This window comes from Neovison vison, chromosome 8 (genome assembly GCF_020171115.1).
Source record: "Neovison vison isolate M4711 chromosome 8, ASM_NN_V1, whole genome shotgun sequence".
NCBI lineage: Eukaryota > Metazoa > Chordata > Mammalia > Carnivora > Mustelidae > Neogale > Neogale vison.
Genome location: NC_058098.1, coordinates 26,493,021 through 26,510,891, shown reverse-complemented (window position 1 = coordinate 26,510,891; position 17,871 = coordinate 26,493,021). Strand labels below are relative to the sequence as shown.

General features: G+C 55.6%; 1 protein-coding gene across 7 annotated transcripts in view; it reads left to right on the top strand.

Annotated features, from left to right (window-relative positions):
* The window catches only part of HM13 (histocompatibility minor 13), a 41,449-nt gene extending 27,522 nt beyond the window's left edge, over positions 1 to 13,927 (top strand). For 2 of the 7 annotated variants that reach the window (XM_044263285.1, XM_044263284.1), the window contains 7 exons: positions 605 to 688; positions 3,673 to 3,709; positions 5,541 to 5,643; positions 10,638 to 10,723; positions 12,419 to 12,565; positions 13,177 to 13,353; positions 13,472 to 13,927. In XM_044263285.1, the coding sequence (XP_044119220.1) occupies positions 605 to 688; positions 3,673 to 3,709; positions 5,541 to 5,643; positions 10,638 to 10,723; positions 12,419 to 12,565; positions 13,177 to 13,353; positions 13,472 to 13,574 (737 nt within the window). In that variant the 3' untranslated portion in view covers positions 13,575 to 13,927. Of the gene's footprint in view, positions 1 to 604; positions 689 to 3,672; positions 3,710 to 5,540; positions 5,644 to 10,637; positions 10,724 to 12,418; positions 12,622 to 13,176; positions 13,354 to 13,471 lie in introns of all 7 variants that reach the window. The other 5 variants (XM_044263287.1, XM_044263286.1, XM_044263289.1 and 2 more) reach the window with 3 other exon arrangements.
* Positions 13,928 to 17,871: the final 3,944 nt, after the last annotated feature.

Sequence of the window (17,871 nt, the reverse complement as noted above, 5' to 3'; positions counted from 1 at the left end):
CAAGGCGCTATGGATGAGATCCAGTTCCACCACCTCTTGCCATTAACCGGGCACAGAGGAGGCGTCTCTGTCCATCCGTGACTGACTGTCTAAACGACTGGGCCTGCATGATCTCTGAGTTAGGGGCTCTGCGTAGGGAGTCTGTAGGAGTTTGGCACATCCAGGAAGGGCCTCCAGCCCAGGCTCCCCTTTGCCGCAGAGTAAGGCCACCACCTGTCCCCACCCTCGCCAGAGTGAGATGGAAAGCCAAGTAGATGTCAGCACCGTGTGGGCTCTTTGGTCCCTTTCATCCGTGTGGCTTTAGGGTCAATCCCACATCACCAGAGGCTTCCATAGCTACCAAAGAGCACTGGAATGGTGTGTTGTGTGAGTTCTAGCTCCATGAAGGCAGGCAGCATTTGATCTAGGTGACCCTAGATTCCTCCCCCTCTAACCTGCTGTGGTTCCAGGTGGAGACTTTGCCCTTCAGCCTGTCCCCGTTCTCTTGCCTCCACGCTCGCCCATCTTTAAATGCAGGTGTGTGCGTTTCATGCAACAGAGGTGGGGGATAGACAGTCTAAATTTGCCTCTCACCCATTCCTCGCATCCCTGCCTCCCCCCACAGTGGTGTTTCCCCAGGACCTGCTGGAGAAGGGCCTAGAAGCGGACAACTTTGCCATGCTGGGACTCGGAGATATCGTCATTCCTGGTGAGCGGGCCGGGATGGGGGCCCCGGTGTGAGTGCTGGAGGGACCTGGGGGGCGGGGGAGGAGGAGGAGGAGTACTGCTATGCAGCATCACCACTGGGAGTGGGGAAGGGACGGAGATTCCAGACACCCAGCCCCGTGTCAGCCCATGGTCGAGCACCAGTCACATGCCAGGTGCTGAGCCGGGCAGCTGGGACGGGGGCGTGGGTGGCGGGGGTGCGGGAGGACAGCAGTGAACAAGACCGTCCTCACAGAGCTTCTGGTCTGACTGAATGAATAGTCCTTACTGCAGAACAGCTAAAAGAAGTGTCTGTGACAGACTGAAGTATATTCTGTGAGAAGCACATCTCATGAGCCTTCACGCGCGTGCCTGTCCCTTGCCAGTGTTTCTGAGTAGGACCTATCCACTGGGACTGCCACCGTCCCCAGGGTCCTCCTCCCCCGGTCCCAGGGACAGCGTGCCTGCGTGCAGGAACGCGGGGCACCATGAGCGGGCACTCCTGTCCTCTCGGCAAAGGGCTGGTTCACGGGAGCAGACCACAGAGCCGTCCACATGTGGGTGCTCATCTGTGCACCTGAGCTCCGGGCACACAGCCCTGGGGGCCTGCAGCATGGCCTGACCCTGGGGCAGCCTCAGCTACCATCCCAAAGCCTTGGAGCAAAGCCGAGCTGCTGTTCTGCCAGCCTCTGCCATGGCTGATGTGTGTCTCTGCAGATCTGGGCCTGGTGGCAGGTATCCGAAGGGCACACTTGTTCCTGTAGTCCAGAGGCTCAGAGTCCAAGGACGAGAAGCACCCCTGGTGCTTGCTTAAAAGAAGAAAGTGCAGAGCAAATGAAAAGCCAACCTATGTTTCACTCTAAGAAACGATGGCAGTTCTAATATTCTGGGATGGTGGCACAGCCACTTCCCTTGCGACACTTTGGTGTTGTGTGGCCGTGAAGGAGAGGTGATCTCTTACAGCAAGGAAACTGAGGCCTGGAAGTAAAGGGACTTTCATAGCTTCATGCACTAGCAAGCCCCCACCCCAGGTCACCCATCTGCAGAAAAACCTCCCCTGTCAGAAATGGCCTGTAACAGCAATGGCAGCAGTAGGCAGGTGATCGCCCCAGCCACTGTGGCTCTCGGGCATCTGCTGGGCATCCGCCCCTGGGCCAGCTGCTTCTCCTACATTGTTGATTTGCTGCTCCTCAAAGCCCAGTGAGGTAAAGGTATTTCAGTTTTACAGATGAGCTAACCGAGACTCGAAAAGACTTGCTCGAGTTCCCAAGACTCTCCATAACTCGCAGGGCTGGGGGGGGGGGGTGGCGCAGCTCCATCGGGCAGAAGAAGTTGAGTCCTGGAAAGCAGCCAGCTCGCTGTACAGGGCGTGGGCTGCCCCAGGCACCCCCACAGCTTCCCCAATATCCTGGGTGGTCATGGTTCTGGACTTGGGGTGTGCACAGGACACCCCTGCGTGTACCTACTTATCTAAGTCTTCTGGTGATTTCAGTAGCTGAAAGTCAACTGCACCCTCGCAGCGCCCCAATGACATCCCTCAAAGCATTGGCTGCCGCAGAGCACTGCTCTGAGGACCAGGTGCCTGACAGGCGGTAAAGGCTCTGAGTTGGAGAACAGTTGTAGAATTCGTCCGCCAGGGGGATGCTGAGTCCCCGGCTTTGTTTCCAGAAAGGTGGCATTTGTTTCCAGAAAGGTGGCATTTGTCCCTTCTCCAGCCACCCACTTCCTCCTCACACACAGTCCCCAGGTCTCTGGGGAGACTCCCTCACTTCCCGATTGAACATCAGTCATCTGCTGAGGCGCCTGGCTGGCTCGGTGGAGCGTGCAACTCCTGATCTCATGGTTGTAGGTTCGAGCTCCACATCAGGTATACAGCTTGCTTAAGGATAGAATCTTTCAAAATAAATAAATAATAACATAAAGTAAGTCCTATGCTGCCAGTCAGTGCTTCTGATCAGCTCAGCCCTTGCCCTGTCTGAGCCCTGAGACCAGCAGGGGACAGACACAGATGGTCGTCGTATGTGAGTAGCATACAGAGGCTGGCCCGGCTGGCTGTGTCTTGTAGAGTCTTGGGCTTTTGGGGTGTCTGGGCTGGGGTTGGAAGTGCCAGTAGGGGTGCAGTGGGTGAGCAGAGTGAGTCCTTCTCCCCCGCCCTCCCGCAGAACCTCCTGATGGTCTGCTTGCCCCTTCTCTGCCCTCCAACTAAAAGTTGCCACAAGGTCTGTTCCCAGAATCTGTTCAGGTTGTTCCCCTGCTCGGAATTCTTCCATGTGTTCCCTCACTCAGGGAAGAGACCCAGTTCCTCCTTGTGCCCCACAGCCCCACTTGGCTGGTCCATCTCCTGCATCTCCTGCTCCGGGCTGCAGCCTTCCTGGCTCCTTGGCCCATGCCACACCCTAACCCCTCTTCCCTCAGGACCTTTGCATGTGCTGTTCCTTCTCCCTGGCAAGCATCACTTCCTTAAAGAAGCCCTTCTTCCTCTTCCACCCACGACCGCTCGCCTGGCATATCCCCAGATATACCTACCCATGACATAGAAAGCACCCTTTCACAGTTAGGATCTCCGAGTGAATTTTGTTCCTGTTTGATCGCCATGTCCACTCCTGTCACGTTGGTTGAGTTCTGTGGGTACATTGATTTTGCTTCCTGTTGTCTACAGGGCCTGGTACTTAGAAGGCCTCCATAAACATTTGGGTAGATGGGCCCAGTGTGACACAGTAGGGTGCTATGAGGTCAGTGTAGTCCCAGACCAAAGCTAACTCCTGGGACCTTCTTATTGTTCTGAGGAGGCCTGATGATAGACAGGATTTCTGCTGGTGGTCGGCAGTGTTGGCCCCGGTGACTGCTCCATGACTGGGAACACCAGGTTGATTGTTCGTCCACTACCCCACTCCTCCCCCTCCTCCCCATCCCAGGCGGGAGACTCCATCCCCAGGCCTTCCCAAGGTACTGGCTTCCCTGCCACTAACCCTGGCTCTCTGCCCTCAGGGATCTTCATTGCCTTGCTGCTACGGTTTGACATCAGGTAAGCTACTTGGAAACCCTAGCCCTCAAGCTCCATGAGTGGGGGGGGGGGCTTCCCTGGGCAGGGTACCCCAGGGGATCCTTGGTGGCTTTCAGGAGCCTAGAAGAGATGACCTCTGATCAGACCTTCTGCTGCCGCAGTGGCCCGTGCGTTTCTGATTTATCTGCACTTTGACGTATTGACTGTTCAAAGACCCTCTGGCCAAAAAGAAAAAAAGGATCACACTCCCAGTGGATTTAAACCCAGAAGGTCCTAGTGGTACTCATAGTGCTTTCTCACTGCGTGACCTTGGCAAGTGATCTGACCTTTCTGGGCTAAGGTTTCTCATTCTTAACTTTTGTGGTAAACAAGAGCTCAGACCTTGGCATTACCAGGAAAACCTGGAGGGAGCGCTGAGCACAGGGCCACAGGGAGACCCAGCTGCAGTCCAGTCGTCATCATGCATTATCAGCCCAGGCTCAGGTCACTGTGTCCCAGCTTCTCTGGCTGCTCCCTGCGTGCTCCCCTCACTCAGATTTTTGGAGTCCATTGTGGAAACTGAGCAAGGAGCGGGAAGGGGGCCAACTCCAGTCACCACTTCCAACAGGAAAGGTTCCACTGTTAATGCAGTTGGGCGTGCCACCAGTAGGTGGCGCGGTCTTCCCAGTGGAAGGTTCACAGTATGTGCACCGAATTTCAAGGTGGTTTGTGAACTTTATTCTTAATCTCCTTGTGCCTCATAATTGCAAAAGCAGTAATAGTGTTGACAGTGGTAACAAGAAACTGTACCAGTGTCTCTGAAATCGGGTTTGTCTGTGAAACTTGCCTCTGCTTATGTCCACGGGCTTATTAGCCTTTGGGAGGGACCTGGCCAGTCAGTAAATAAAGGCACGTTTGTGCCAGCCAGCTGTACTTCTGGCTGTGCAGAGGTGACGCAAAGAGAACCCACAAGCGTCCCTGGGCTACTGGCTAGCGACACAAAATCATGTTTGGCTGCCAGCACCCTCAGAAGCAGAACCTCATTCCTAGCCTGGATGGGCAGGATTGGCCAGCCTTTCCGAGATGGTTCTGCAATCTGTGCCACATGCCCACAGTGGTCGGCTTCACCCCAGGCTCCACGGCAGCAGAACCAGGCTCAGCGGTAGCTGGGGTAGGGGTGGGGGGTGGCGAGGGGATTGTGCTGGGTGCCAGGGACACGCAGAGGTCACAGAGCTGAGGTCGTGAAGGGGAGTCTGGTAACGGCAGTGCAATTCAGTCCTCTCAGATGGCTGGTCTCCCGGAAGCCCCTGGCACTTTAACCACATGATCAGCAGCTACTTAGCATGTGCGACAGGTTCGCTGATCTTTTACGGCCACTGCTCTGGAAAGGAGTAAGTCAGTGGTGCAGCTTCTGCATCAGTGTCGCCCAAAGTGTGACTCATAGCTTCACCGGGGTGGCTTCTCAAAATGCAGATTCCTGGACTTTGCCCCGGCCCTAATCAGTCAGACTCCCCAGGGAATTGGACCTGGAATTTTTTGTTTTGGGGGGTTTTTTGTAAGCTCTCTAGGTGATTTGTAGGGTAGCTAAGGCCTTAAAGCCACTGTTTTAGGTTATGGCCCTTGATATTCACAGTCACTGAGCAGATGGATCACGGTTTTCCCATTTTGCAGATGAATAAATGGAGGCCTAAGGAAGGAAAGTGACTTGTCCAAAGACCTATAGCTGGGACAGTCCCGGGATGCATGCCCAGTGCCAGCCTTTCAGCCATCGCACACCTCCAGGGTCTTCCCCAGCTCCCCCTTCCGAAGAGATGGTGCTCCTCCCATGCCTGCAACTAACCCTCCTCCTCTTTCTCCCCACACCTTCCTGAAGCTTAAAGAAGAACACTCACACCTACTTCTACACCAGCTTTGCAGCCTACATCTTCGGCCTGGGCCTCACCATCTTCATCATGCACATCTTCAAGCATGCCCAGGTGAATGGGGCTGTACTGCGTGCGGGGGGGGATGCGTGGTGAGTGCTCCCACTGTGGCTAGCAGGGACTTCCGTATGTAGGGCTTGTTTGTTGTGACATGCACAAGCAGTCCAGGGGTAGGTGCTCCCCAGCAGTGTCAGCGGGGGCACGTCTGTGACCCTTGGCCTTTCACCTGCGGCCGTTGCAGGATGCCAGTAGCTGCTCCAGGTAGCACAGGCATGTGAGTGGCAAGGGGGAGGAGCACAAATACCAACCATGCTTGTTGCCTTCATCAGGAAGACAGAACCTTCCAGAACCCTCCTGGCAGATTGCAGCTCTCATCTCATGGGCCAGATCAGTGTCCTGTGGCCCCCACCGCAAGGAGTCTAGGAAAGAGGGGCTCTGGCTTCTGCACCTCCATAGTGGGGCAGACGTAACAGTATTGGGGTGGATGTTGGGTGTTCTGGCCCAGTGCCTACCTTACCAGATGAGTGATGAGGTGTCAGGGGCCCTCTCCTCTGATTCCCCAGGCAGGCCAGCCTCTGCGCCCTCCTCCCAGCACGCTGGGTAGGGAGCTGCCGTAGAGTGAATCAGAGCAGGATGAAGGCTGAGAGTGGTCCTTGTGGCCCGAAGAGGGTAAGACTGAGAGGGGACAGCCAGCAGACAGGATTACGTCTTCTGGAAATCAGAGCACGTCCCATGTGTCAGGCTCTGCCGAGTTCTTCATGGGGGCCCTCATGAGTGGATGAAGGGTATGTGCCACACGGCCAGCGCGTGGTAGAGCCAGGAGCCAAACCTGTGTCGCGTGACATCCAAACCCAGGCTCTGGACCCCTGGCGGTGGGAAAGGCTGGGTGGAATGAGGGCTGAAGGGACACAGGTGGGAGGAAGTCCACACTCCTCCATCTGTTCACTGCAGGGCTCTGGGCAGCTTGCTGAAGTTATGCTTGATTTCCCTCAGTGATTAATTTTTTAAAAAATCGGGATAGTAATAGTAGCCAGCCTGGGGCTTTTTTAGGAGGTAATGAATTAGTATAAGGAGAGTGCTCAGAATTTTGCCTGGCCCAGGTCATATTCACTGTCATTCTTGGCACTGTCCCCTCCATCCTCCACTCCCTCTGGTCTCCCCCTTCCCAGGGCCACCAGCCACTGAGAAACCACCTTTGAATTCATCACAGTAGCTGTTCGTTGAGCAGCTACTGTGTGGCAGGCACTATGCTAAACTCTTTTGCTCATTAACTCACTTACTCTCTATAGTATCTGTGATACTTAAAAAGTAGATAGTATTCTCTCATTCTACAGAAGGTCCAAGGTCCAGGATCCCCCCCAGCCTATAGGTGGAGGAACCAAGACTCAGTGAGAAACCACCTCTCATTCATTTCTACTCCAAATAGCCTGGAGAGCTGTGTCAGCCAAGAGTGACACTCAACAAGGAGGTCACCGAGTTATTGGACATGGCTTGGGGGTACTAGCTTAGAGGCCTCTGGGAAGTCTCCGCTCCCAGCCCCATCTGTTCCAATCTGAGCGCCATTCCCCCCGTGGCCACCAGGTGGCAGCCTTGCCTTCTGCCTGGTTAGACTCTGAATCCCACCCCACATTGGGCACTCCCGCGGTGGCTGGAGAGGCCTTCTGTGTGGGCATTATGTAGCCCAGAGAGACGAGACTTCCTGGGTTATGCAGCAAGTCGAGCTAGGCCCCAGCTGGAACCCTGGATTCCTAACCCTGGCCCCAGGCCTGTGCTACACCCCAGCAGCAATCTAGCCATTGTCCCATCATCCACCTTGGCATCTCCCTGGAAGTCTTGGAAAAAAGATCCAGGACACAAGGGGACCTGTTTCTTGAGGACCCTCTTCCTTTCTAAGACACATGCAGTCCCAGTGCCAGCAATTCCCTAGGTGGGAGTCCCCACTGCCCATGTCTTCAGCCCTTGTTGCCTCTATCAAAAACCTACTCCAGGGGTGCCTGGGAGGCACAGTCAGTTAAGTGTCCTACTCTTGGTTTCGTCTCAGGTCATGATCTTAGGGTGCTGAGATCGAGCCTTGGCATCAGGTTCCATGCTCAGTGTTGAGTCTGCTTAAGACTTCTCCCTCTCCTTCTGCCCCTCCATGTGCTTGTGCTCACATGTGCGCACTCTCTCTCAAATAAATCTTTTTTTTTTAAATCCCACTCCAAGCCAGGGGTCTGGCAGCCACCTAGAAAGGCCCTTCAGGATGATCGGGTGTCTTCATTGTACAGAGAGGGAAGCAGTTTAGTCGGGGTCACACGGCAGAGCCGACGCTGGGTGGAATGTCAAGAGCCCTACCACCCAGCTTGCTGTCTGGAGCTGTACATCCCAGCCTCTGCTCAGCACTGACCTTGAAGCAGGCCCCTGGTGCCTTGAGAATAGCAACCTCACCACCTCCCACAGCAGCCCTTCGGTGACTCCTGGCTCTCAAGGCCTTGGGGAAGCTAAACTTGTACCACCTTTCCCCTACCCCTCCTCCCATGGAAGCCCTCTACTTTGCCTGGCCTGGCCTTGATGAAGACTTAGACACGGAGAGGTACTTAAAGCCACATCCTGGCCAACTGTGTGAGGAGTTCCCTCTTCTGATCCTGTCTCATTGTTTGCAAAGTGGGTGTGAGGAGGCCTTTTGAGAAATTAAATTCTGATAAGTTTATATTTGCTTTATTTTCTGTTCCATCCATTTGGGGTTTTTTTTTTCTTTTTAAGATTTAATTTATTTATTTGACAGAGACAGTGGTAAAGGGAACATAAGCAGGGGGAGTGGCAGAGGGAGAAGCAGTCTCCCTGCTGAGCAAGGAGCCTGGTGTGGGGCTTGATCCCAGGATCCTGGGATCATGACCTGAGCCGAAGGCAGTCACTTAACTAACTGAGCCACCCAGGCGCCCCATTTGGGCTTTTACCATCATTATTTTCTTTCTGCTTTTTGGTGTCTTATTCTTTTTCTGGATTCCCCCCCCCCTTTTTTTTTTTAAGATTTTGTTTATTTGAGAGAGGGAGATGAGAAACCACACACAGAGGGAGAAGTAGGCTCCCCACTGAGCAGGGAGCCTGATGCAGGGCTTGATCCCAGGACCCTTGGATCCAGAGTGTGAACCAAAGGTTGAAGCTTAACTGACTGAGCCACCCATGTGCCCCTCTTTTTCTGGCTTCTTAACTTGAAATCTAAAATTATTTCAAGTCTTATTTTCTAATAAATGCATCTAGAGTTATGTTATAAATCTCCCTCTGAGTACTCCTTTGGCTGCCTCTCACATACTTTGGTGTAGACTTTTGTCATTGTCATTCTGTTGCCATCCAAAAGGCCTAAAACCTGACCTACGCAAAGCCTAACTCATAGCAAATCCCCGATACAGTGGGAGAAGCTCTGCCACTTTTACATACCTCATGTGACCTTGGACAAGTCCTTATCCCTATCTAAGCCTCAGATTATGTTTTTAGCTCCAAGGGTAGTACGTATGAAGCAGTGTGGCTCACAGGCCACACATAGCAGGTGCCAAGAAATGGTCTGAAGGTCAGGCTTGGTGGGCTCTAGAGCCCTGTTCTCTGACCTCACTTGCCTTAGGAGTGGGGTCTCCTCACCCTTACCCCAGTCATCTCCAGAACACCCTCTTAACTTCGTGAGCACCCATGAGGAAGCCATTTGCTTAGTACTTACCAGGCCCTCTTCTGAACACCAGGAATAGAGCAGTGACCAAGACAGTCGTGGACTCTGCCCTCATGAAGGTGACAGCCTCGCAGCAGAGAGACTGACATCTGTAATGGCAGAGCAATGTCCCGCTCTGGACTGCCAGAGAACGCTGCAGGGAATGGCAAGGGGCCTGGAGGGTAGGCAACAAGAGGGCCGGCTCCCTGCCAGGGAGGGCTTCCTCACGAAAGTAGGAGGGAAGCAGAAGCCTGAAGGAGGAGGAGTCTAGGCAGAAGTGGGAAGAGCGTCACAAGCAGCAGAAACTGCATGTGCAGAGGGCCTGTGGCTAGAGGTGACAAGAAGGACCAAAACATGGTCATTGTGGGATGCCTGGGTAGCTCAGTGGGTTAAGCATCTGCCGTCAGCTCAGGCCATGATCCCAGGGTTCTGGGATCGAGCCCCATATCAGACTGCCTGATTGGTGGAGAGCCTGCTTCTCCTTATCCCTCTGCCTGCCGCTCTGCCTATTTGTGCTGTCTCTCTGTGTCAAATAAATAAATAAATAATCTTTTTTTTTTTTTTTTTTTAAAAAGGTCATTTTCGCCAGAGTAGAGCCAGTCAAGTAATACTGGAGAAGGAAGCAGGGTCACGTCTCACGGGGGACTTTGGGCCACTGGGAGCAGTAGAGGTCACAGAGGGTTGAAAAGTAATGTTCAACTTTCAGGGGCTACAGGGAAAGGAATAGCTTTAGAATCCAATATTCCTGAGGTCCAGTCCCCCGTTGACCATTTAGATATCTGAGGTCTGTACTGTCCCCTATCCTCCCAAAGCATCAGCCTTCCTCGTGTGAACAAGGAGGGTGGTCATAGGGAATGTGGAGATGGACTGAAATGTTCCTCAGGAGGCTGAGCTCAGGCTAGTATACACCACAGGCTCTCCGTCCTGTCCTCTAAACCCAGCTTCACCAGGACTCTCCGCACAGGCTCTAGAGCCGGACTGCCTAGGTTGTCTTACTGTAACGGCATCTGACAGCATCTCCTGGAGCAAACTTCCACCCCCAGATTAGGGAAGCGGAATCCCTGGGAGTTGGGCGGACTCAGGAGGTTGCTTGACTGAACCTGATGTCCCAGGACATTAAGATACTGCCAGCCAGACGCCTGGGTACCTTTAAAGCCCTGCATGCTTGACTTTCTTGGGTTCCTTGCATTCCCTCCCAGGAACGAGCAGCTCTGCTCAGGGGGTCAGGAGCCCCAGGTGTAGGCCCAGGCACCCACTGACTAGCTCTAGGAACCTGAGCAGTCATTCCCCGGAGAAGGCTGGAATGATGGTCATGGCCCTGAGCAGGTGTGCCACCCAGCAGTTGGTCACCAGCTCTGTTCTCTCACAGCCTGCCCTCTTGTACCTGGTCCCCGCCTGCATTGGCTTTCCTGTCCTGGTGGCACTGGCGAAGGGGGAAGTGACGGAGATGTTCAGGTAAGGCAGGGCGGGGGGCAGACACCTGCATGGCACAGGTGCACTCGGCAAGCAGTTCGTGGAGCCTGCCGGGCTGCTTGTACACGTCTCCAGGGGAACACTGTTCCTGCCACCGGCCCCACCCCTAGTCCTTTCTGCCAGCACGTGGGTGCCTGGCCTGTGGCACCAGTGGGAACCTTTCTGCAGGGCTGGGAGCCAGGGGAGGGCAGCCCCCACATCCAGATGCCTGCTGGGTCTTCAGAAGGGACTGGCTGGTGTAGTTCCCTCCCGCCCCAGGCTGCCCCACTGTCAGAAGCCCCAGGTTCCCAGCCTGCCTGTGACACCATGTGACTTCAGGCAAGTCTTTCCCTTTCCCAGCCTCAGCTTTCCCATGTGAGTAATAGGGAGGATCCTAGTGTGGTAGGAGGTGCCCCAGATTGGAAACCAGGTGTCAGTCCCTGTTGAGCCGCCTCAGTGGCTCTCACCCATAGCTCTGTCTCAGTGAGTGTCTCACTTGCACTCATACCCCTTCCCCGTGGCCATATGCACTTCTGCCACACCCTGTGCACAGCCCCACCCATAGCCCACGGCCTGCGTGACTCCAACAGGTGTCTGCTCCCCAGCACCACTGACCCCGCCTGCCAGGGACCCAGAAATAGCTGCCAACTGCAATTGAAGCTGCCCACTCCACCTGCCTGGCCTCCAGGTTGTCCCTCGAGTGCCTGCCAGGGCCATCTGTGCACCTGGCTGCCTACAAGGGAACCTGTGACTCACCCCTCCTCCGTACCTGCCTCTGCCCTCCCTGTCTTGCCTAGAAGCCCCAGGCTCCCAAGCCGCCTGCCCATATCTCCTGGCTGGCAAAGCCCTATGGACTCTGAGGCCAGGCTGGGGGGTGAACTTGGGGGCAGATGTGGGGACGGATGGGATCTGATCCCTGAGCTCAGCACCTACCCTCACCCTCTGGCTCGTCCATTCTCAGCCACATCCCTGCCTTGCGGTCACCATCCCCCCATCAGTCCCAGTCCTGTTGTGTCCACATAGGGTCAAGCTCTAAACCCCCAGAGCGAGGGCACCTGCTCAGTGCTTGCTTTCCGTAACTCTTCTGCCACATGGGCACTCTCTGCCCCTCTGCCCCTGCTCCCAGGAGGTTCTCGGGTTAAGGTGAAAGAGCGGGTTGTCTCTCTCTTTCTCCAGCTCTCTTCCTAATTCTCCACCTTATCTTTTGTTTTACTTCACCCTTGAGAGATGCTCTTTTTCTTTAATTCACTTAGTTCACACACTCACATGGCTCAAAATTTCATGGCCAGGAGAGGGAAAACCCCCTCGCGCCGCAGCCACCCCGGAGCGCTGTCTCACAGACACCACAGCACGCATGCGCATTCCTGCATGGATGGAAGCACCCTTGGAGTGTTCTGCATCTGGATTTTTCACACAAACAGCAGGTCTCAGAGGTGTTTCTGCAGCAGCACCTGCACATCTCGAACATCCTTGCTCTTTTGCACAGCTGCATGGTGTCCCTTTGTATGGATGCATCTTTTTTTTAATACACCTAGTAAGTCCAGCTGCTTTCGCACTGAGTCTGAAAATGCAGAGGAAGATAAAAATAAGATAGCTCTGCTCCCTGCTCCTTCCAAGAGAAGTCTCTGTCCCCTTCCCTTCCCCCCCTAGTCTTTTCCTCTCCATCTCTTTTTTTCTGTCTCTCTGTCTCTCACACAGCTACGAGTCCTCGGCGGAAATCCTGCCTCACACCCCGAGGCTCACCCACTTCCCCACAGTCTCGGGCTCCCCCGCCAGCCTGGCCGACTCCATGCAGCAGAAGCTAGCTGGCCCTCGCCGCCGGCGCCCGCAGAATCCCAGCGCCATGTAATGCCCGGCAGGTGCCCACCTGCCCGCTTCCCCCCACTGCCCCGGGGCCCAAGGTAGGGCAGACACCCCAGCTCCAGTGGATGGGGCCGGGAGCATTGCCAGGGGTAGGCAGCAAGTCCTCCACTGTCACCAGGCAGTCACCATACCCAGCTTCAGGGCCGGGAGCTGGGCTCTAGAACCTCATTGTCCTCGCCAGTGGTGTGGGCTTCATGTGAGAGAGCAGAGAGCAACGGCCCTCATCATCCAGGAATAGATGCTCTTATTGTTGCCCTCTATAAGAAACCCTGGGCAGGTCACTTTCCTCTTCCAGAACCTCTCTCTGTTCATCTAAGTGGGCACATTCCTGCCTCCTGGGGTTGACCTGGGGAAGAGATACAGGTACTGTCCTTGGCGTGAACTCAATTGCTCAATAAATGGGGCCCATAGCAAGACCTGAGGCAGGGTGGCAGCCTTCGAGAGTGGCACCTTGCCACTTCCCGGAAGAGCAGCCCCCTGCCTGCCTGCGTCGTGGGGCTGAGTTGTTTGACACCTGCCACGCACCCTGGGAAGCAGCCCCCCCTCCCATAGCCTCATCCTGGCTGCCCCATTTTTTTCCCCACTCTCTCCAGTGGAAGGTCCAAGAAGCTTAAAGTTAATCCACCCAAGCCCAACCTCTCCTCCATCTGCCGCTGCCCTCCACTACCTCTTGGCACCACCAGGCACAGAAAAAGGAGAGCAACCTGTCTGAGAAGGGCATACGGTGGGGCCGGGGCCAAGCCTGGAAGATGCTGGGCCGTGAATGCCAGGCTGGTGTTCCTTGTGTGCCCAGGGATTTTCCTGGGATGGTGGGGAGGTGGGGCCTGGAAGTTCTGCTCTCCCCCTCCTCTAAAGGTGTTGTTCTTATTGTTTTGTTTTTTTGGTCAGTTATGAGGAGTCAAATCCTAAGGATGCAGCAGCAGTGACAGAGGGATCCAAAGAGGGAACAGAGGCCTTGGCATCGAAGGGGCTGGAGAAGAAGGAGAAATGATACAGCTGGGGCCTGACCCTCTGAGGGCCAGGCCAGGCAGGCGGAGGCAGGCCAGTACAGGCCTGCACGGGCAGAGGGCGCCGGAGGCCGAGGGTGCGGGAGGCTGGGCAGCTCCAGCAGAGGGGCGGGGGCAACAGGATCCCTCCTGCGGGGACTCCCATGGCCTGGTTCCCTCATCCCCCTTCTCTGGCCTTCCTCTGCCCCTTCTCATCCCCTGCAGGCAAAAGAAGCCCCAACTCCCCCACCCTCCCAGATGCCAGGCGGGAAAAGTGGGTCTGATTTTTAGATTTTTGTATTGTGGACTGACTTTGCCTTACATTAAAAATTCATCCCAGGATCCCCTGGGTAGCTCAGTCGGTTAAGTGTCCAACTCTTGATCTCGGAGTTGTGAGTTCAAGCCCCATGGTTGGGGCTTGAGTTCCATGCCCAGTGTGGAGCCCACTTAAAAAAAAATGTCATCCCATTGCTCAGATAGGCCACTGTGCCCCTGGAGGGGTTTCTTTGCACCCAGCATCTTGCCTTTACTAGCGCTCACCCTGCCACTCAGAAACTTGCCTGGAAGCCCCTTCCTAAGAACTAGGAACTCACAACCTCAGGGAGAGACCCTGACCTCCCAGGTCCTAACATCTTCACGGATGCCCGCCTAGTGCCTAGCTAGCTCAGCACGCCAGGGATGCCTCCTGCCAGCAGAGGGGGCCCACGAGCCCTCCTTCATAACCACCACCCCCCCACCCCGTTTAGTTTTCTTCACATTCTTCCCAACACTTGGGTGCAGTGAGGCTGTTAGATGCTCCATGTATCGCCCACCTACCCTGGCGAGACAAGGGAGGGTACCAAAAAGCTGACCTGATTCAGCAAGAGGACCAGTATCTGCAAAGCTAGAGAAATGGGCAGGGCCTCATGGATCCCAGGGAAGAATTTAGATTTTATTCCCAGGCTGGCAGGAGCCAGGTCTTTATGGCTTCAGCTGGAGAGCACATGGACTCTAGATCGCCCTGGAGATCACAGCCCCATCATTCCTATTCTGCTCATTCCCAGCATTCTTCCCAAAATGACTATGCAAGGCCAGAAGGATGCTGATGCTAGAAGCCACCCCCTCCGCACACTGAGGCCAGTCACAGCACAGGGCCAGGGCCCCTGAGAGGCTGGAATGGGAAGGAATGGGGCCCAGTGAAAGTTTGCTGAAGACAGCAAGGAGCCATGGCCTGCAAGAATCCCCAGTGGACCAGGCAAGGGGTGGGCCCAGCCTTTATCCACCTGCCTGCTGTGGGGTCACTGGGTGGAGAAAACAGGTGGAAGGGGGTGACCACCAGCCCAGGACTCGGACCTCCAGCTCCCAACCCAGGGCTCGCTCATGCCCAGGCTTCAGGTTCAAAGGCTGAAAATAACTGGTTTCCAGACAGTTCGGAGGTGGCCAAAAGACAGGTATGAGCAGAGAATGGGAAGTATCCGTGTATTAAATTGTTCCCAAGCACCTCACTCGAAGATTTCACCTCATTTCAGTCTTAGACTCCAGGCACTAGTATGAGCCCCACTGTGCAGATGAGACCATTGAGGTGGATTACCACAGATGTGCACTTGACCTCAAGCAGTCCATGTTGAATTCCCAAATTCCTAAGGACTGTGCAGCTCCCCTCTAGGACCCTGGGCCCTAGTCCCTGGCTAGTGTTCTGGACACCTTTGAGATAGCTGCCCCACTTCTCTGGGCCTATAGAGACAGAAAGGAAGGCTAGGAGATCTCAAAGGTTTCTCCCACCCAGGGGGTCACTTTCAGGGGCTTGTCGGATCCCTGCCGACCCCTGCCACCTCTGGAGGGGAGACCGTGTGGTCCTGGAACAAGGCCTCTCTGAGGGCAACAGATGGGGCAGGCAGCCCAGGCACACAGCATGGTTGGCTCAGCGGCCCAGGGCCTACAAAGGCCTTATTGAGTCACCGCCGGCCCCCGGCGGAGGCTGAGGTGGCAGTGGCGCCGGGCGCCTGCCACCTAATGACCAGCCCGGCCTGGCCAGATGTTCCACAGACCTCGGCAGCGGCCATCCAGGGCCCGCCCGGCCAGCCGGCACCGCAGAGGCCACTCTAATTCCAATTAACCAGCTTCAGCTGAGCAAACAGCGGGCAGCGGTGGCCCAGCCCGGGCGGTAGGCCCGGCCCGCAGAGCCTCCGAGTCTAGACTCCAGATGTGAACCGCCACCGCCAGAGTCCCATGGAAAAATGGCACCAGGCCGGGCATGGATTGAGCCTGCACGCTGGAGAGGTGGGGGTGGGTGGCTGGATAGGGTTCTGGATGGGCCTAGTGCCAGCCTCACCCTGGGGTGGGAGTGGATTCTTGGGAAACTGCTCCAAAATCCCCAAGTCCTGTCCCTGATTTGTTAGGTGTTCCCCTCTGGCCTCAATCTCCCCTGGCCACAGGAGGTGGAAAGGGACTCCAAGGGGGAAGACCAGTCCTGCTGAGAGCCCTAATACAATTTTATTTGTACTTAACATGTTTCTAGCAATATGTTACATGTTTTTTAAATATTTAGTCGTTACAACAACCCCATAAGGTAGTACCTTATCATTTTTACAGATAAAGTAAACGGCAGCAGAGAGAATTAAGTACCCAGGGGGGATTTGAACCCAGGATGCCTGGCTTCCAAGACCATGATGTCCACCAAAGGTGCTGTTTGACATAAATCAGGCTGCTGGATTCCGGGTTCCCTTTCTTGGGAGCAGCACTGGAGAAGAGGGTCAGCGTCTTGGCGGAGCAGGGCTGGCTTGCCACGCTGACTGGAGGGACCTGCCCACTCTGTCCTGTTTCCTCATCTGTGAAATGTGTAAGACCCTCCCAGCGCGGCTCCAACTTCTGGGGGTAAAGCCTCGAGATACTCTTTCAGGCCTAAACACCAGGAATGAGTTGGGCACTGGTCAAGAAGCTGGGCACAGCAGGGAACACAATGTCAAGCGCTGAAACAGACTTGAAATAGCTGAACAGGGACGCCTGGGTGGCTCAGTGGATTAAGCCTCTGCCTTCAACCCAGGTCATGATCTCAGGGTCCTGGGATCGACCCCCGCATCAGGCTCTTTGCTTGGCAGGGAGCCTGCTTCCCCCTCCCTCTCTGCCTGCTTCCCCCTCTCTCTCTGCCTGCTTCTCTGCCTACTTGAGATCTCTCTCTCTCTGCCAAATAAATAACCTTTAAATTTTTAAAAAAGAAAAGAAAAGTGGCTGAACAAGTGAAAAATGTCAAGTCAACACTTGGGACAGGAGTGGTGCCTCTGGTTTCCCCAGTCTTGTCTGGGGTACCCGAGAGGCAAGGCGAAAGCTTGCGAGATCCAGGAGGTCAGAGCTCATGCGTCCTTGCACAAATGGGAAGACTGAGCACTTCCCCCCACACACACACACCCCAAAAGTCTCACAACGAGTGGATCCCGGGGGCTGCTCAGACCCGTCAGGCTTTCCCACCGCTGGGATTCCCTCCGCGACTCCAGGCCGGGTCTTGGGAGGCGGAGGCTGCATCCTGCCCGGGTGCGTCAGGAAGGGCCGAGCGGGAAGGAAGGCACCACCCCCACCCCCGCCGCGGCCACACCTGGGCTCCCCCGGCGGGCGGGGGGCGCGGGCCGGCGCCTGGCTCCAGCGAGTCTGGGCCGCCTCCCCGCGCCGCCCCGTGGGGGCCGCCAGATGGGCCGGCCGCCCGCCCAGCGACGCAGGCAGGAAACGGCCGCTGGGCCTGCCAGGGACGCGGCCGCGAGCGCCGGGGGCGGGGTCCGCCCTGGGGCCGCCCCCTGAGGGGAGGGGCCGTCTAACCGTGAGAGCCCTGACTCCCGGATTCGCCACCGCTAGCTGGGTTCCCTTGGCCAAGGTCCTCCCCTTCTGTGTCCCCCAGTTTCCCCACCAGTGAAACGGGTCTGTTTATCCTAGCTCTTTTCTTCTTTTTTTTTTTTTTAAGACAATTACTTGTTTTAGAGAGAGTGAGCAGGGGGAGGGGAAGAGGGAGAAGGAGACTAGCAGACTCCCCGGTGGGCAGGAAGCCCATATGGAGCTCCATCCCAGGACCCTGAGAGCACGACCTGAGCCCAAATCAAGAGTTTCATCCCGGGGCGCCAGGGTGGCTCAGTGGGTTAAAGCCTCTGCCTTCAGCTCAGGTCGTGATCCCAGGGTAGTAAGATCCAGCCCCGCATGGGGCTCTCTGCTGAGAGGGAGCCTGCTTCCTTCACTCTCTCTGCCTGCCTCTCTGACTACTTGTGATTTCCGTCTGTCAAATAAATAAAATCTTAAAAAAAAAATTCACATGCCTAACTTATGGAAGCATCTTGTAGCCCC